Consider the following 20310-nt stretch of genomic DNA (forward strand, 5'->3'; position numbering starts at 1 on the left):
ATTCCCTTACCTGATATTTACCCCTGACTAATAACCTATACTATGGGCAATTTAGAATTCACCTAACCCCTCCACCCACCTTAACTCAGTTCCAACCTTCCAGCTTAGCACTGTCCTCATGACCTGTCCTACTTGCCAATCTCCCTTCCCACCTATCTACTCCACCCTTCTCTCTGACATATCACCTCCATCCCCACCCCCATTCACCTATTGTACTCTTTGCTACCTTCTCCCCAGCCCCATCCCCATTTATGTCTCCACCCTGGAGGCTTCCTGCCTCTATTCCTGATGAAGGGCTTTTGCCCGGAACGTCGATTTTCCTGCTCCTCGGATGCTGCCCGACCTGCTGCGCTTTTCTAGCACCACTCTGATGTAAACTCTGGTTTCCAGCATCGGCAGTCCTCACTTTTGCCTAATTCACCTAACCTGCACATCTTTGGACTGTGGGAGGAAACCGGAGCACCCGGAGGAAACCCACACAGAGAATGTGCAAACTCCAATCGCCTGAGGCTGAAATCAAACCTGGTCCCTGGCACTGTGAGGCCACAGTGCTAACCACTGAGCCACCGTACCATCTCGGCAGGAATAGGTCCCTATTGTTGAAAGGTGTTTATCTCAGTTGCATTTTTGTTCCTCTTCCACAAATCACAAATCAGTAATGATAAAGTTTTAAACTCTTAAGAGCTGTTAATTGTTGGTCAATTGTCAATGGAGCCCAATGATAAATGAAAACTGCTTTTAAAGGTTTTTGTTCTTTGGACTCTGCTACTACATTTCTCTATTCACTAGCCAGCTTTACCTTTGTCTGAAAATCCGACATAGAGGCACACAACACTAACTGAAGTCATAAACCGATTCCCCAAGACGGAGCTGAAAAATCTGAATTAAATAGCAACTAATGACACATCCATCTGACAGAAAAATATTCCCCTCATCTCTATCCTAAAAGGACGACTGCTAATTTTAAAACAGTGATCCCTAGTTTTGGACTCACCCACAGAAGTAAACATCCTTTCTAAACCCACATTGTCAAAACCATTCAGGATCACCCCTCACTCACTCTTCTAAATTCTACTGAAAACAAACCCAGTCTGTCCTTTTTTTTTACCAAGACCACAAGAAACTACAGCGAGTCATGAACACGTGTGAATAATACATGTTTTATTATTCAAGAACAGTTTCTTCCCTGCTCGTATTAGAGTTTTGAACAGACTTCTCAAATGTTAATTCTGATCTGTTTCTTTGCACCTTTTCTGCAGCTGCAACACTATGTTCTGTACTCTGTGCTGTTACCCTAATGCACTTTGTATGGTACAATCTGCCTGTACAGCACACAAAACAACTTTGCACTGTATCTCGGTACATGTGACAACAATAAATCAAGCTCAAACTCATGGGACAATCCACTCATTCCAGATATCAATCTAGTAAGCCTCCTCTGAACCATCTCCAATGGATTTAGATCCTTTGTTGAAACTTTAATGCTGAGTTTATCCAAAATGCATGTAGTTAGCAAGTTTTAAAAGTACAGATTGCAAATAATTGTGCATGTTGAAATCCTATTCTTTCAGAACATTGAGCTGAGTGTACTAACCGTTTCCATATTGGAATGTTCCTTATCCTCCCAAGATAATTCTCACCCCAATCTTAGGCTCGTAGTATCAATCCTTCAACTGCATATAAACAGCCTGGATGAAAGTACTTTCTACATGTGCCTTTCCCTCCATTTCAGAATGCTGTCTTTTTAAAAAATATTTATTCATGGGATGTGAGTATCACTGGCTAGACCAGAATTTATGAGGCAGTTATGAGTCAACCACATTACTGTGTCCAGAGTCACATGTAGGCTAGGCTAGATAAAGATAGCAGATTTCCTTCACCAAAGGGCACCAGAGAAACAGATGGGCTTTTATGACAATCAACAGCATTTACATGATCACCAATCAACCAGCTGTTTATCCAGATGTTTACTGAATTCAAATTTCACCATCTGCCAGGGTGGGATTTGAACTCAGGTCCCCAGAACGTTAACCCAGTGTTCTATTAACCCAATGGCATCACCACTACACCACCACCTTTTATTAAATGGTATACAAATGCACCACTTTCTCTTAGTAATCTGTAAACTGAAATAGGAGACTTTGTTTTAATGACCTAATGACTTGAATTTCTTCCTCAAGGGGCTTCCAATGAAGACAAGTACAAGTGGCAAAAACCACTCAGGCCTGACCAAGAATACAACAACAAGGCAGAAAAGGAATTTGAAATGCAGAGCAACTTTGGAATTCTTAAATCTTTCCCTCATAAAAGAAGCAGCGACTCCCTCCATTCTTTGAACTCCCAGCAACCAGAGGGCATGGTACAAAAGTCAAAGTGGAAGCAAGAGTCCGTGTCTCCAGTGAGGAGAACTGCAGCCCAAATCAGACCCCAGCAAATCACATTTTGTGATACCGCATTTCTGAAGCCCAAGGCAAGGTCCAGGTGTCACCAGACACCCATGAGTGAGCAAACACGAAGGAAGGTTTACAGGCATAAAGGCAACCACCGGAGCCACCATCATCAATCCAGAAGAGTTCAGAGATCGTGTTCAGATGAGGCTCTTCACACGATCACCGAGAGATCCCTGGAGAGTGCGAATAACAATACTTTCTTGGAGCATTACAACCAGCTCGTACAGACAGCCATATGCCAGAAGCCCCAAGCTAAGATTTCTCAAAACCAACAAGCCTTTTATAGGGAAGGAGATAATGGTATTCAGAACATCGCCTTGAATAATTTCCTTGGCTTGTGCTGTGAAGATGATGATGGCTGCTGCTCCACGTGCTCCTCCTCTTCCTCCGATTCCGAAGAGGAGGGCTATTTTCTTGGACAGCCAATCCCACAGCCCAAAACGAGCAATGGTTGCCGTTTGCGGCAGGAGCCTTGTCAATCAAATGTTGTGCCTGACATCAGGCTGGCACAGAGTGCCAAGTCGCAGAGGAAGAGAGAGCACAAGAACAAAAACTGCACTGTTTCATAGGCAACCTCTTCAAAGTCATCCAAAACAAGTCTGTGTATTTAAACCCACACTGAATTAGACATTCCAGAATGGAAGATGGATTTGAAGAGATTGTTTCTCCTGGTGACTTAAGGAAGCTTTGTTTTGATGGCAATTTCTCCCTACCCCGCCCCTGTGTATACTGGGTAAAATTCCATTGCTGGACTAGATTCCCATTGCCAATAGGGAACCATGCTCAACCGGTCAGTGTGTAAGTCTGGACAATGACTTTAGCATACTCTTCTGATCATGAGATCATGACAGTGAACATACACACATATAGAGTGTAGCATTAAACACAGAAGATAGAAACAGAATGTTGGCTGATGCACTGCATCTTGGTCCTGCACAGCCAGCAATAATGATACTATTGGACTACCATCCAAACCGGAAACAGCTAAATCAGTGCAGGAGGAATTGAATCTGGGACTCCCTGCTCTGGACGCTAATTTTAACCCCATCATTGGTTCTTCAATCCCATTAATCAACTCTTTGACTTAATTACAAAATCATTTTCCATCATCTTTAGAAGGCAGTATTCTCCATCTACATCCGGTCCATTAAAACTCAGTTAAGGCCACGTTGCCTATGTAATCAGCCTTACTGTTACTCTTTGGGCAAGGATACCAGGTTCATCTTAGATTAGATTCCCTAAAGTGTGGAAACAGGCCCTTCAGCCCAACCAGACCACACCGACCCTCTGAAGAGTAATCCACCCAGACTCATTTCCCTCTGACTAATGTACCTAATACTATGGGCAATTTTGATTGGCTAATTCACCTGACCTGCACATCTTTGGACTGTGGGAGGAAACCCACAGGGGAGAACATGCAAGTTCCACTCAGACAGTTGCCCAAGGCTGGAATCAAACCTGTGACCCTGGTACTGTGAAGCAGCAGTGCTAACCACTGACCCACTGTGCCGTCATTTGTTCATTTGTGGTGGCCCGCAACAGTCCAACAGCTTGCCAGCATTGCCTGCCAAGGTGATGTACCAGGGTATTAATGTATTAGTTGAAGCAAAACTCTGCAGATGCTGGAAATCTGAAGTATCAAGAAACAAATGAGGAAAGAGGATAAATTTCAAATTTCACATCAGGTCAAACTCTCTCTGCGAATGCTAAGTGTCTCCAGGAGTTTCTGTTCATTGATCCTGATTTTATCCAAATGACACCTTTCTTCAGGTAAACAGTCATTCCAGAAGCTGCACCATTTAAAACAAATAAAACTGCTTCAGATCTGTGAGCCCAACTCCGCAGTGAGCATGGGAGATCTGCTCCTTTAATATCATCCAAGGAGTGGCTGTAAATGTGTACAGCCTCTGAGCCATGTGCTCATATCATAACAAACCATCATTGTTGGATCTGCATCTATCCTGAAGATGACAGTGCTGAAAACTCTGTAAATAAAAGTATCATACTTTACAGATTTACTTATAAAAATCATTTTATATTCACATGTTCTAAACAGCATATGCATATTTAATTACTATGGATGTTATTTATGCTCATTAGCTGCACGTATAAGCTGAATAGAAAGTTTTAATATTTCAAGTGTCACATACTTAATTACAGAAGAAACTGTAAGAATTTGTTGTAACCTGATGTCAGAATGACAATAAAATTGTTGCAAAAAGATTGCTGCAAAGCATCAAAAGGGACCGCGTTAGTTTGGGCTCTGATAACGGCTTATTCTGCGAGTGGTCAAGTTCCTGGAGCAATCGTGAGAAGAGTACAAAAGGCTGAGAAGGAAAATCCCTCATTGTTGATAGCCATGGGGCAGTTGTGGGGTTACACATCAAATGGTGCCTTCAGGAAGTGGGAGAACAACTCATTTGGAGGAGAAGTGTAACAAGATGGGGGTAAAGGTAGGAAGTCATACGAAAATAACAACCATACAGCTGGAGACAACACATTGCTTGGAAACCACGTCGTTAAACTGAAGCATAAATCTAGGCGGGACGGGTGAAATTTCCGTCTCATTGTGGTACCAATGCTGTGCATTTTTGAACCAGTTGAGAACAATTAGAGTCTCCACAGTTTTGCATCACACTTATTATTGTGGATAATACTTTAGAAAAGAAAATGCTCTCTGTGGTTGGAGTTGGGAAGACATTCATTCGCGATTGCTGAATAATGAATTATAAACCAAAGGGAGGGCCAAACAGATGGTCTGTGGCCCACTGCAACAAAAGCAGGGGGGAAAAAAAAGTTGGATGGGGGGGAGGGGGGTAGAAAGGGGAAGAACGCACATAAATAGTTTGATGATAATTTAACAGACACACAGTGTTCAAAAACATAGCTTTATTCTTTTGCAACAATAATAATGGCAGCGATGAGTTTAAAACCTTTGTTTCTGTCCAAAGACTCACTGGAAAATGCGAACATTTCAAACTAACCATGGGCAGGAATCATTCCTCGAACTGTAGTTTACATTTGTCCAAGGATCACAAGCATTCTGTCCTGTTGTTTGGAGCCTAGCTATGTGCTAGTTTTTTTTTGCAAACTATTTTTAAAAAAATATACAAACTGAACAATGGAAATGTTGCCTTTTGTAAAAAGAAAGACAACTGAGACATCAGTCATCATAACGTCTATTTCTTTTCATCATAATGCTTTCAAATTGACAGCCAAGGAGATCTTACTCCTGCCTCTGCTATGATTTGCCATTTACAAGTTTCCAACAGCCCCATTAATGGCTGCATCTAAAACGTACAAAACCTTTCCCCAACATTTAATTTACTTAATGAATTCCTGAATAATATGGAACAAAGATGCTCCAGACTTTCAGCCCTGGTTGCTGTGCAGTCACATCTTTGGTGGGACAGGAACGGAGGAGCTGCAAAATGATGGCTGCGCCCCTGTGTTAGGATCAGTGAACGAAAGGTTTGCAGGCAATGCTCTTTCTAGGGCGGCCGTGGATACAGACTCCCCCACAGGGTCATGCACGAATTGTCCCTTACAAGAAAAGGCTCATGCGTGACCCCCCCCCCCCCCCCCCGCAAGAACATTTAAGACGACCATGTGTTGAAATTAACCAACCACATACAACAACAAAAAGAAATTAAAGAGAATACCGTTTGCAGCTTTTACTTGCTCGCAATCTGTGGTGATGTCGGGCAAGGGCAGTATCAGGCTCTGTTATAATGACCTCTAAGGAGAAACAGCCAGATGGCTTCCTGGAGGGGGTGGGGGGGGGGGGGGATGGGATATGAAATACCAGAGACCAAAGGAATTATCAAACTGGAGATCCAATGGGAGGAGAAATTCATTGGTATAATGCAGACTTATACTAAGCTGTCAAGTACATGCATGTCCCTTAGGCATCTCCTTCTCAGAATGCTAGCAGTCAGTAACCTCCCCCTCCTGAGAAATTGCCACTTGTCTCTGGAGGTGTTATACGACCAAATCTCTCTTCCCTCCCTCACCCAGAACAAAAATGAAGGAGAATAAATATTGGCAGTGGAAAGTGCCAGGAGAAATCTAATGAAAGGTATAATGTTTCCACTCCAAAACATGGCTTTAAAGTAACACTCATTTTGGATTCTTCACTGAATTTGCAGCGTCGTACTTTGCAATACTTCTCTTCAGTTCTTCCAGACAGCGTTCACCAACCAGCTGCAGACTCTTCCTGAGCGCTAACTGGACCTGCTTCTCGATTGTAGGATCTTGGTTGACCAGTTGTTTTGCCACCATGGCAAAGGTCTCACAGTCCAATCTGTATGCCTGCAGTCAAAAAGAACACCAAGTCAAGCATTGAGCAGTTCCAGGATCCTGTGTTAACACTGGTTAAGCTGCATAATTACAAATATTGCTTGCCAGGTTATCTGATCTCAACAGGGTGAATAATAGGAAGGTAATAACATGAACACTGTAAGGTGGTGGCAATGTCACTGGATCTGCAATGCAGGGACCCAGTCGATTCTCTGGAATCATGTGTCCTCATCCCATCATTGCAGCTGGTCGCACGCATATTGAAAGCTAATCTCAGTAAGGGTGACCAATAAACCATCGTTGACTGTCATAAAAAACCCAGCTGGTTTATTAGTGCCCTTAATCTGCTGTCTTTACCTGGTGTGACCTATACATGATTCCAGACCCACATCAATGTGGTTGTTACATAACTGCTCTCTGAAATGGCCAAACAAGCCACATGATTCAACAGTGGGTAACAAATTCTGGCCTTTTCTGTGACAGCCACATCATGTCAAAGAGTAAAGAGAAACTGACCTGCCCTGACTGAGGCAAGGGTAACTATTGCTCTTGATTACAGTCACTCCAGTCAAAGCAAACAGATCTGGACAACAACAGTAAATTCTAACCTTTGTTCTTCACACGAACCATCTTTTTAACAAACACCAACGATAGAATCCCAACTATTTCTTAGTCCAGAGTATTCCAAATGATTTTCGCAAACACATTACTGTTGATTCTGATATAATGTGATTGTTCTGTTCTTGTGCAATCTCACTTTATAAGAAAACCGTGTAATAGCTGCAACATTTAAACTGATGGGGCTGAAATCGTGTTATAGCCAATACAAGCACGGAAAGACTGCATTCTACAAATAACAGTCTAAATTCTTAAATCGCATTAAAGCCCATTCACAGAACCGATTGTATAGCATGATCTGAAATTTCCCAACTGAAGTCTGGTATATTAGAGGGTGAGATACTTAATCACTGCACATCTATGGACAGCAAACTAGTTGTGACCAAAGAGGCCCCTTTGTTGATTCATTTCCAGCATCATGTTGGCCAGTAAACCTCAATGTGAGGTGGGCAATAATGAGGTAATTGCAAATGAACTGTCTCCAGACCTACATGATCATTCCATGGCATACAAAAGTGAATCTGGATCACCACTTTATACACAGAGGAGGGATTTGTTTTCAAACCGGTAACGGTAAACCTAAGAGCAAATGCCACTGACGAACAGGCTGCTAAGGATGGTGGAATGGTAAGATCTGGAAGTGATTTCAGCCCGTCGCTGTGGTATTCAGCCACCAGGTTTTCTAGTGAATAAAGGATTTCTTGGTACAACAATCAAAACTTCTGGAAAAGTAAAGCAAGTGTCTGTTCAGCATCTGAGGACAGAAACAAATTTAGCGTTTCGGATCAATCAGAACAGTTCCAATACAAGGTCATTGACCTGGAATATTTAACTGGGATTTTCCCACAAATGCTGCGTTACCTGCTGTGGTTTTCCAGCTTATTTTCTGTCCTTATTTCAGATTTCCAGCATCTGTAGAATTTTGACTTTTTGTTTTGAGTGGAGACTGTTAGTGTAATTTGGCATCAAACAATGCAACAATAAGTCCAGTGTCTCTCGCCCCTTCCACGTTTTATCCTCTTGTACAATTAGGTGGACCCATCTCACAGAAACCATACAAGTAGGCCTTCATAAGTTTTAAATGTAGTGAAAGTTTGTACTTGAGATTTTAGTACAGGCAACCCTCTCAGCTCTGTCAATCGACAACTAAGATGCAAATTTCCTTTTCCTCTACTCAATCCACCAATAAGCCACAAACAACTTCAAAGCAGAATTCTCTGCTGCAGTTAATTTCCATTTGCTACAGCAGTTCAATGGATCTGAATCCTGGATTGAAATGGCTCAAACCCATTCCACAAACCGTTCTTAATGACATAAGCAAGAATCATCATTCACTTGGACTGGACACAAACTCTGCTGTGATCTGTGAAAGTTAGTCAATTTAAACCTATATGTCATATGGCCACTCATCAAAAGGGAGGCAATAGCGAGTGGAACAGGGTTTTTAAAACAGAGATATGACAGACAAACCTTTCTTGGTGCCCATGCACACTCAAGCTAACCATGTACCCCATATTATCTCACCACCTACAAAGCACAAGTCAGGTGTGTGGTGGAATACTTTTCACTTGACTAAATGAATTGAGCTCCAACAAAACTCAGCGACATGACCCAAGACAAGGCAACCTGCTTGATTAGTATCCCATCGATTACCTTCAATGTTCACACCCTCCACCATTGGCACACAGTGGCAACATTGTGTTCCATCTACAAGATGCATTGCGGCAACTCATCAAGGCTCCTCTCACAGCACTTTCCAAACCCACACATCCAGAAGCACAAAGGGAACACCACCAGCCAGATGTTCTCCTCCAAGCGACATGTCATTCTAACTTGGAATAGATCATTGTTCCTCCACTGTCACTAGGACAGAAAGCCAGGAACTCTGTTCCTAACTGCACTACGGGTGGAGCTACCCCAATCAAACTGCAACTGTGTTCAAGAAGATGCAGGTCCTGTGAACTGATTTTTAAAGAAGACCATTTATTCTCTCTGGGCAGGTGATTTATTTGCGATCATATCTCCATTATTTTAATAACTCAAGCACATTTCCAGGTGACACTGTACTATAATGGGTTTGGGAGGTTAGGATGGAGCAAAACAGAATAGATTTTATATATATTTATAATATATATATTATATACATATATACCTTCATCAATTTGTCCCTTTTTGCCAAAATTAAAGCAGAGCGAGGGTCTTTATGGGTCTCGTTCTTTGGCCGACCCTTTTCTGTGGTGGTATCTGATCTGGAGACCTCCTTGCCAGCCTGCAAATTTAAAAATATTACATCTGATTACCCCATATTCTCCTAAAGCTCATAACGGGAAACAATCTGCCAGACCCATCTTTTTAATACGAGGCTTTGATGTAACAGATGGAGAATCAGTGGAGGAAGCTACACTGTGGTTATTAATATTAAATCCACATGAAGTCAACTGGCCATAAGCACATCTACCTCTGTGCGGAGAGAAGGAGAAAGAGCACAGGGGACAGAGAAGGAGGGTGAAGAAGGAAAAAAAGCGGGATCCAACATAGAGCAATATGAGGCAATGTGGCTCTGTTTCTGCAGCTAGCATTTGAGAATATCTGAATCCAGTCCCTGCAACAATATATCAAGCGGTGCACAAAGTCACTGTGGAATGTTACTCTCCCTTAACATTCAAAGGTACAACTCATTTAATTCATGTCCAAAGGATAAAACAGTGCTGGGTATTGAGCCCAACGTGGGTTCATAGCATAGGCCCAGGGCTGGCCAACAATCTCTTCACAATCTGGCCTTTCAGTGTGGGTCACAAATTGCAAAAGCAAGGTCTGAGCCAGCTATCAGTGTGGGACTAACTCAGTGAGTTCCAAAGTGCAGCCTCACTGAACTGAAACATAGATCAGAGATCAAGCTGAAACACTGCGGTCCCAACTCTCTGGCCAATGCTCCTTGGTCGACCCTGACGTCAATTTCAAGGGATAATCCTCTATCGAAATCCAGGAAACATTTTCCAACTGCACTGTGGGAGTACCTACAACACATGCACTGCAGCTGTTCAAGGAGACGGTTTCTCACCACATAGGGAAATAGGTAATTAATGCTGGCCTAGCCAGCAACACCTACATCCCACGGATTAATTTTAAAAATCACACTCGGAGAATATACCAAATGGCTGTGGAACTCACTGAGTATCTTTGGAGGAAAGATAAGATCAGGAAAGAAAATGGAAGAAGAGAAACTCTTCTGATGTGGCAATATTCATAATCTAGTTTATATAATTCCAAAGAAATGACAATTCATTTACAGTACGTAAAATTCATTTTGAATGACCTACCTTACTAACTTTGCAGCCAGTTGCCGAGGTGCTGTGAGATTTAAGATCTCTGGTAGTGTGCTGGCTGCCCTCTTTGGTAGGTACAACATTCTTACAAGAATGTTTCTTCTGGTGGCGTTGCTGGGGGGGAGAGAGAGGAAGGGAAGAGAACAAAATAGCATCAGATTCCATTCCCAAACAAACATGATTCACAAAGAGTGGATTTCGCCCCCTTTCAGTCACCTCACTTTTGGTGAAAATTGTGATTCAGACCACGCCTCGTCTCATCTGCTCAGCTCCACTCACCCTCTCCCAAGTGGTCACTGCCAGGTGGGAACGTGAACAAGTTGCATCAAAGTCTGGTCCCATTCTCACAAGATCTAAACAGGTGGAATTTTCTGGCAGGGTTCACTAAAAAGATAAAGTCACAATAGTGGGACCAGACCATAGGACTCCTCGTTCATCAGACAGAGAGACAGCTAGGGGAGGGGGGGGGGTGGTATTTTAACCGGAGGATCACCCCACCTCAGGCAAGGGGAGAGGTTGAGAAGGAGAGTCCTTCATGGTAACCTCAGCTGGTCTAGGAATTGAACCCAAACTGTTAGCATTACCCTACATTACAAAGCAGCTGTCAAGCCAGCTGAGCTAACTGACTTGCCTGTAACCAAGACCACTGCATAGCAACCAGGTGAGCAGAGTGCTCCTCAGGTTTCACTCTTCACCAAAACGTGAGGGAACCTTTAACATCGTATATCCCATGCTCAGCTGTTGGTCATATTCAGGTCAGGATTGGTACGTTCCTTGTGATGAATGGAATCAATGGATATGAGACAACATTGGAAGGTGTAGCCAAGGTAAGATCCCACGGGATCTTACTGACAGATGGAGCAGGCTATCTGATTCAAAGGCCTGCTCCAGTTCCTAATTAGTTTTTCTATTTCCTCCACTAGCTCAGGGACATCATGTTCAACTAAAGCATCAGACCCATGCTCCAAACACTTGGTAGACATCCCCTGATCAGAGATGAATCAGGCAAAAGAACCTGCTTTTGTGTATTAACTTCCACAACTGCAAAGGATTTTTAAAAATTCATTCATGGGATGAGGGTGTTACTGGCTAGGCCAGCATTTATTGCCCATCCCTAATTGCTCAGAAGGCAGTTTAGAGTCAACCAAATGGCTTTTCTTCTGAAGCTAATGTCACAAGTCAGGAAACATGGTAGTCAATTTGTGCACAGCAAGCTCCCACAAGCAGCAATGTGATAGTGACTGCATTGTGTACAGTTCTGGTCGCCTCACCACATGTGAAGGCTTTAGACAGGGTACAGAAAAGGTTTACCAGGATGTTGCCTTGTTTGGACAGTATTAGCTTTGAGCAGAGTGGACAAACCTAGCTTGTTTTCACTTGAATGTCAAATGATGAGGGAGCAATCTGATAAAAGTTTTCAAATTTGAGAGGCATGGATAGTTGGAGAATTTTTTGACAGAGTAGAAATGTCAATAACTAGGGGATGTAGGTTGAAGGTAAAAGGGGGCAAGTTTAAGGGAGATATGTGAGGCATGTTTTTTGCACGAGGGTGGTAAGTGCCTGGAATGTGCTGCCAGAAGATATGGTGGAGGCAGATAGTACAACAACGTTTTGAGGCATCTTGACAGATACATGAATAGGCAGAGAACAGAGGCCTACAGACCACATAGAGGGAAAAGGTTTTCGATTGGAAAGGCATCATGTGCAGATCTTGGTGTTCCTGTGCTGTACTGTTCTTTGACTGTTGATGAATGGATAAACATTGGGCCTGTCCTGCTCTCTCAGGACATCGGAGAGAATTCTGGCGCTCTGATTCAAAAGGATACCCAAGGGATTTTTTACGACTATCAGATGACCCAGGCAGGGTCATAATTCAGCGCCTCATTCAAAGCACAGTGCCCGAGACTAGACAGCACTTGGGGTATCAGTGGTACAATTCACGCTCAAATGTCCGGAATGAGATTCAATACCACAACGTGCTGATTCCGAGGCAAGAGTGCTTCCATGGAGCTGACACCTGGTGGATCTAAACTGGGGCACTCCTAAGCTCTGTGTCTCAAGAACAGGTGACTCATTCTGTTTATCCATTAGGTTCCAGGAAATGCTTATATCTTTACTTTAAAGTTTAGATAGTGGTTTTTAAAATATATTAAATATATTAAATTCTCAACCCTAAAGATCTTAAATTTTATGAGTAAGATTTTACTAATAATAGAATCTGGCCATGTAAAGTGAAAATTTAACTCAAGCAATTAAAGATTTAGCAAGTTTTGAGAAGATTTGTAACTCAGGTTGAGGTTCTGGTAGCTTCCAGTTCAGTAAGCAAACCTACATCCAATTAAAGATTTCTCAGATTTGTTCCCTCCCTGCTGTTCTTTATAATCTCCAAGGATCAGTTTTCCTTGGAATGGTAGAATTGTGAATCTATACAGTGAAATGAACATCAGAGAAAGTGATAGATGCGCAGGTACAATTACAACATTTGAATAGATAAATGAATAGGAAAAGTTCAAAGGGATATGGGCCAAATGCAGGGAAATGGGACTAATTTGGTTTGAGACACTGGTCGGTGTGAATGAGTTGGACTCTGCTGTATGACTCTATACTAAATCAATAAGTGTGATAGGATACAAGGGTGCTATATTTCTGGCATTAATGTCATTTCGCTAATGATATCATTCACTTTATTGAAATATCGAGAACAATGGATGCTGAGGAGAGAATGCCAAATCTGCAAAGCAATGGAGAAGTTGGCCATGGAGCAGGACAACACAACCTCAGTGCGTTAGGAAGATCAGCAGAAAGCATGTGTCAAATTACAACCTATCAACTCTCTTCACAACCCACTTTGTAACACATGGAGGATTGAGCAGAACTTTGACGTTGGAAAACAGAGGCAGCCACACACTGGGAGATGACCATCTAGGACAAAGGGAACCAAGGAAACCAAATCTTTCACAGCTTCAGGACATTGCAAAGAGCTTTTGGAGGGTAGATACAGTTGGAATGAGGGCAACGCATCAGCCAACTTTGTGTGCAGCAACTCAACGATGACAGCATCTGCTTTCCCTTCCAAGATTGAGGGATAAACATTGACGAATATTTTTGGAAAACTGATCGACACTTCTTTGACCAGTGCTGTGGGATTGTTGATAGTCTTTGACAGAACCTCAGTTTAGCATCTCAAAAGATGGACCTCCAACAGTTTGGCATCGATTCCTTTTCAATTAACCCTCGACCTTGCCACTCAGAGACAGGAGTGCTACCAATTGGAAGGATTACCACACTCACGGCTGGAGTGGGTAGATTGTCTTATAAAGAAAGGTTAGGCGAAAGTGAGAACTGCAGATGCTGGAGATTAGAGTCGAGAGTGTGGTGCTGGGAAAGCACAGCAGGTCAGGCAACATCCTCAGATGCTGCCTGACCTGCTGTGCTTTTCCAGCACCACACTTTCGATTTATAAAGAAAGGTTGTCAAGTCAGAATTGAATCGACTAGAATTTAGAAGAGTAGGAAGGGGCTTGCTTGAAACAGACAAGAGCCTGAGGTCTGATCAGGATGGATGGGAAAATGATATATCCTGTTGTGGGAGAATGGAGAACCGGGGGTCACTGAATAAAACAAGGGGCTGCCCACTTAAGACAGGGATGGGGAGAATTTGTTTCTCTGACAGAGCTGCACGCCTTTGGAATTCTCTCCCTAGAAAGGTGGTGAAAGCAGTGTTTGAACGTTTGTAAGGCAGAGGTAGATGGATGCTTGATAAGCAAGGGGATAAAAGGTTATCAGATCGATTAAGAGCCCATTGAATGGCGCAGCAGGCTCAAAGGGCTGAGTGACCTACTCCTGGTCTAAATTCGCATGTTTGCAACCACTATACAATATATTTCCTTCTGCAACAGAGACCAATCAAAGGGGGGAATGGCCTGAAACTGGGGATAGGGCCATTCAGAGACATTGTCAGGAGGCACTTCTGCAAATAGTAGTGGAAATCTGAAACATTGGCCAAAACGTTTAGTCAAATTGAGAATTTCAGCACTGCAATCAATATATTTTTGTTAGGCTTCTTCAGGTTGGTGGATATAGTTAAGATACAAGCCAGCCATGATGCAAATAAATGGCAGTAACAAGCGTGAGGGGCTGAATTGAGAGTGTGATGCTGGAAAAACACAGCAGGTCTTTTCTGAAGAGCAGGAGAATCGATGAAGGGCTTTTGACCTGCTGTGCTTTTCCAGCACCACACTCTCGACTCTAATCTCCAGCATCTGCAGTCCTCACTTTCACCTTGAGGGGCTGAATGTACTCTTGCCTATTGGCCATATTTCTCAAAATCAAGTTGGTCTTAATGAGGTGATATGGCATCTTATAAACCTTTTGACAGTGATTTCTCTTTTAAGTAGAGGGTGGATTGCTCTGATAAATGTTTATAGAGTTACATCATAGACCTCTGTGCAGAGCTATGCCTGAACCTTTATGATCCAGGGTGTGTTTGAAGTGTAAACGTTCTGAACTCACATCACACACCAGCGGACCTGATTTAAGACTCACTTTGGCTCCAGGTGTCCCTGAACCAAACCTCCAGAGGAATGGAATGCACCTTTAAACCCAACTATTTCTTTTAACTTCCCAGACTAATTTCTCTTAAACATTTCAAACTAAACAGATGGTACAAACACACAGTAGCGAATGGGATGAGAATCAACAAAAATTAACACTTTAGCAACTGGTCATCCGCACTTTGAAAGCTATAAACGCATCTCCCATGGCCACTAAGACAACGACAATAGAATTTCAGGCATTTGCAGTGTCCATTATGTTCCTGGCCCAAGGATTACCCGGTGCTAAGGGGTTGACTTCACAAATTGTGCATGTGACATGTTTCTGCCCTTCCTGATGTGTTGGAAAGGAACCCTGCAAGAACAGCAGTTTTCCCTTGATAACTGGCAGCGTTTCATGGCCTGGAGAGCTCTGTAAGTGTGACAAGATTCAGAGGGGGCCTGACTGTACTTAGAATGAGACCCTGATCATGGGCCAAAACTGGGCAAAGGTATGGGGGGAGTGGTTGCCATACACAGAAATGTTTGAAAACCACCATCCCATACACCCCCCAGCCATCCCACTTATCCAACTCTCTGGACTAACAATCCGTAAATTGCCCAACACACCATCAATCTTTCCCCAAAACCCCACCTAGAGTTGATCTGCCAAACATTCAATCAAAAGTGCAGATAATTAGTAGATTGCTTCTGATTCCTTTAATGCAAAATACAACAAACTTTGTTTTAACTGGCATCTTGTGAACTGCCACTCTCGATAAACTGGGAAAAATGATATACCTCAAATAACAGGAGTTTACTGTGTTATCGTGATCTTCGCGATGTCCAAATAGGCAGCAGAAGGTGCAAGTGAGAAGGGTCTCTGCCAGTGATTTTATTTAAGGTAAAGTTGCATTATTGTTTAAGTGGTTTATGCTGTAAGTAAAGATATGCGAATACACCCCGCATTACATTTCCTTTACTTAGAATCAGGGAATCCCTACAGTGTAGAAGCAGGCCATTTGTTGATTGAGTCCACACTGACCCTCTGAAGACCATCCCACCCAGATCCATGCTTCCCTACCGTAACCCCGTAACCCTGCATTCCCCATGGCCAATCCACCTAAACTGCAGATCTTTGGACTGTGGGAGGAAACCTACCAGCCACAGGGAGAATGTGCAAACTCCAAACTTCCCTCTGAATGCACCAATTGTAAACCATGTATGACTGGAAAAAGAGTTGCAAGCTGACATGCCAAAGCAGAGGGCCATCAGAGGTTAGCTTCCCCGATAGTGTGGAAACAGGCTCCTTCGGCCCAACTAGTCCACACTGAGACCTTCCAAAGAGTAACCCACCCAGACCCATTTCCCTTTGAACTATGGGCAATTTAGCATAGCCAATTCACCTGACCTGCACATCTTTGTATTGTGGGAGGAAACTGGAGCACCCGGAGGAAACCCACGCAGATGTGGGGAGAATGTTCAAACTCCACACGGACAGTCGCCCAAGGTGGGAATCAAACCTTGGGACCCTGGTGCTGTGAGGCAGCAGAGCTAACCACTGAGCCACCGTGCCGCCCCTCTACTCACTTGCTTATTGCAATTCCATGTGACAGATTTCCTCAATGTTGGGAATGCTGGGTATACTTGCAGGGGGTACAGGATGGAGGGGAAAACTGCAGCTGAATGAGCCACAGGGGGAGAAAATAGATTCTTCTAACCCATGCACTTCAAGCTATAATTATTACTGTTCCTCAGTTTAATGGCATCACTCGACCAAACACATAATTGGGTCGAAAACTGTGGTGCTGGAAAAGCGCAACAGGTGAGCCAGCATCCGAGCAGGACAATTGATGTTTCGAAACATCGACTCTCCTGCTCCTCGGATGCTGCCTGACATGCTTTTTGACTCTGATCTTCAGCATCTGCAGTCCTCACTTTCTCCCAAATACATACTTGGTTTAAATAAAGAAAAGTTAGATATCTGAATTATCGCATCCCAATTGACTTCCACCCGTCAACATTTTTGGAATTACCAATCCCGCAACAGGTTTGTTTTTTCAAATTTTAATAGGAACTCACTAGTGGTCACTATCAGAATGAGGAGAAAGTGAGGACTGCAGATGCTGGAGATCAGAGCTTAAAAATGTGTTACTGGAAAAACGCAGCAGGTCAGGCAGCATCAAAGGAACAGGAGAATCGACGTTTACTTTGACGCTGCCTGACCTGCTGCGCTTTTCCAGCAACACATTTTTAAGCACTATCAGAATGAGCCCAATGAGGGCAAAATATCAGCTCTTCACTATCCTGCTAATCTATCTCAACAACTAAGCTCAGCGAGTACTCTTATTCCTTCAGGTTAAGTTCACCATAAACTCTATCCCGCCCCACACACCCAGATACACCAGAACAACATTCTTTGTTCTTCAGATGTGGCATTATTGTCAAGGTCAAAGTTATTATTCATCTCTCATTGCCCTGATACTTCAGAGGACATTATAGTCAACCACAATGCCCCGGTCAATCCAAGCTCCCTTTCCTGCAGGACACCAGCGAACCAGCTGGATTTTAAAACATTCCACCAACCTTCCTGGTCATTTATCTTCTGCCAACATTGGTTTAACAACAGTACTTACATCAATTTCAAAACTTGCTTGTAAATTCAAAATCTCAGGACAGCAATGCCCTGTATCATAACAGTGACTAATTCAGAACTATTTCACTGCAAAGAATTTGGGACATCTCAACATCAAATAAGCATGTTTTATAAGTCTAATAGTTTATTTTTCCTCCATAACTATTACACTCTGTACCCATCAGACTTAACTGCATCTAAACTTAAACAAACAAAATAGAAATTGCTAGAGAAACCCAGCAGGTCTGTCAGCATTTGGGGAGAGAAAACAGAGCCTACATTTTGAGTCCTGTAACCCTTTGTCACTCTTTGTTATAGTTTAGTGCATTTTTGTCACTCTTTGTTATAGTTTAGTGCATTTAAACCTAGTTACATTTATATAGCACTTTTCAGGGTCACCAAACATTTCAAAGTGCTTTGCAGCCAAGGAAACAGCTTTGAAGTGCAGTGAATATTGTTATGTAACACACAGCACACCTCCAAAATTATCAGGATAACATCTCCAAATACAACACTTTACTGAAATAAAAGCAACCAATTGTCGATCCTGGAAATTTGAAACAAGACATAAAGTGAGAAACAGAGTAAACTTTTCAAGTTCAGTATGGCTCTCCCTTTCTCCACCAATGCTGTCAGATCTGCAGAGTTCCTTCGACTGTTTCTATTTTAATACCATGCCTAATTCCGTACACAACTCTGAAATCAACTGAGCTGGCTCCATGCAAAAGTGGAGAGAACTGAATTACCTTATAAAATAGTCAGTGCCCACCCAAATTTATTCTCTACCTTAACAATGATGCCATGCATTAAACTAACATGCTGTTGTAAAATCCAGCCAGAAGTTAACAGATATTAGCTGTTACACACCCCCAGCCAACAACACTGGAGTTTGGTTTGAATGACAAATAATGAAGAGTATCTCAGGGAATACAATAGCCATCTTAATAGAACTGCTCAACACATTTTATAACCGCTGATGGCAGAAAGAGAGATACATGAATTAAATAGCGATTATGTGCAACCTGTGCTTTCTGCTAATTCTACTCCCATGCTGAACAGAGGAACTCCTACTCAATCTCTGTTCAGATGGAGGCGGGGGGGAAACCACATAGGCGTTAATATCCTCCACTTTGTTTAAAAGGTTTCTCCTTAACAGTCGTTACTAATGTGAGGGAAAGGATAGATTAACATTAAATCAGAAATGTCAGACACTTCAGTCAAAACACCATTTGTAAAATGTAAAGATGCTCAGGCAAAAACTGCTCCTAACGCTTGCTTCAGTCATTTGTTTCTGGCAAGGACAATGAACAGTCAGGCCCTGCCAGCTTGTGTTCACTTCCTATACTTACAATGTCTTTAGGAGTAGCAGCATTCAGTGACAACTGATCTCCTTTAAACTTGTTGTTTGTCTTCTCCTTCGTCTTGATTGTCTTGTCCGTGTACCGTTGTGGTACCTCTCGAAATATATCGTCCTGAAAGGGAGGGGGAGACAGGAAAAACACATCAAGCTCAGTACTGAATAACAAAACCAACAGCTTCTTTTCAACTGTCATCACAATAAAAAAGAATTATGCAGGTACAGAAATCAGGGAAGAGGACCATGATATATTGAACAAAGAGAGGGAGGGGATATTGGCGGTGTCAGCAGGCTTAGGATTTGAGAAGGCCTCAAGGCCGGATCCATCCCAGGCTGCTGTGGGAAGCAAGTGAGAACATTGCTGTAGCCGTGACATTAATTTTCAAATCCTCTCTGGAAACAAGAGGGGTGCCAGAGGACTGCTGGACAGCTAACATGATACCAATATGCAAGAAGGGCGTAGAGATAAACCAGGAAATTACAGATCAGTGAGTGACATAAATGGTAAAGAAACTACCAGAAACAATTCTGAAGGGGCTGAATTGATCTTCAGTTGGACAGGCAAGGATTCATTAAGGATAGTCAGTTTTGTCAGGTGGAGATCATACCTAACAAATGTGATTGAATTTTTCAAGGCAGTGACTAGGTGGAAGGGTGAGGGTAGTGCAGTTGATACAGTCTACATGGGCTTCAGTCAGGCTTGTGACAAAAATCTTGCACGGGAGATTGGTCACGAAGTTAAGTGCTCATAGAATCCAGGACAATTTGACAAATAGATCTAAAATTGGATTAGTGTCAAACGGTGATGGCTGAAGGATGTTTTTGTGGCTGGAAGCCTTTGTCCAGTGATGTACCTCAGGGTCAGTGCTGGATCCCTTGCTGTTCATTGGGTACATTAATGATCTAGATATGAACGTTGGAGGTAGTATCAGTAGGTTTGCAGATGACACAACACATGGTGGCGTAGTAAATAGCGAGGAAGAAAACAGACTGCAGGATGATAGAGCCGGGCGGGTCAGATGGGCTGAACAGTGGCAAATGGAATTTAATCCTGAAAAGTGTGAGGTGATGCATTTTGGGAGGAGTAATAAGGG

The 20310-nt window shown here is 42.8% G+C and overlaps 2 protein-coding genes across 7 annotated transcripts in view; one reads left to right on the plus strand and one right to left on the minus strand.

Moving 5' to 3' along the window:
* Positions 1–5124, plus strand: part of LOC122563107 (prickle-like protein 1) — a 150907-nt gene extending 145783 nt beyond the window's left edge. For 5 of the 6 annotated variants that reach the window (XM_043716542.2, XM_043716544.2, XM_087973522.1 and 2 more), the window contains exon 8: positions 2181–5124. In XM_043716542.2, the coding sequence (XP_043572477.2) occupies positions 2181–3019 (839 nt within the window). In that variant the 3' untranslated portion in view covers positions 3020–5124. The remainder of the gene's footprint in view (positions 1–2180) is intronic. The other variant, XM_043716540.2, reaches the window with a different exon arrangement.
* Positions 5125–6417: 1293 nt separating this feature from the next.
* Positions 6418–20310, minus strand: part of LOC122563108 (uncharacterized) — a 49004-nt gene continuing 35111 nt past the window's right edge. The window contains exons 9-12 of the mRNA XM_087973803.1: positions 19209–19331; positions 10688–10795; positions 9520–9636; positions 6418–6761 (exon numbers count right to left, since the gene is read on the minus strand). Of these exons, the coding sequence (XP_087829929.1) occupies positions 6570–6761; positions 9520–9636; positions 10688–10795; positions 19209–19331 (540 nt within the window). The 3' untranslated portion in view covers positions 6418–6569. The remainder of the gene's footprint in view (positions 6762–9519; positions 9637–10687; positions 10796–19208; positions 19332–20310) is intronic.

This window comes from Chiloscyllium plagiosum, unplaced genomic scaffold, assembly GCF_037043375.1.
Source record: "Chiloscyllium plagiosum isolate Xiang-an unplaced genomic scaffold, Cpla_swu_hap1 HiC_scaffold_26, whole genome shotgun sequence".
NCBI lineage: Eukaryota > Metazoa > Chordata > Chondrichthyes > Orectolobiformes > Hemiscylliidae > Chiloscyllium > Chiloscyllium plagiosum.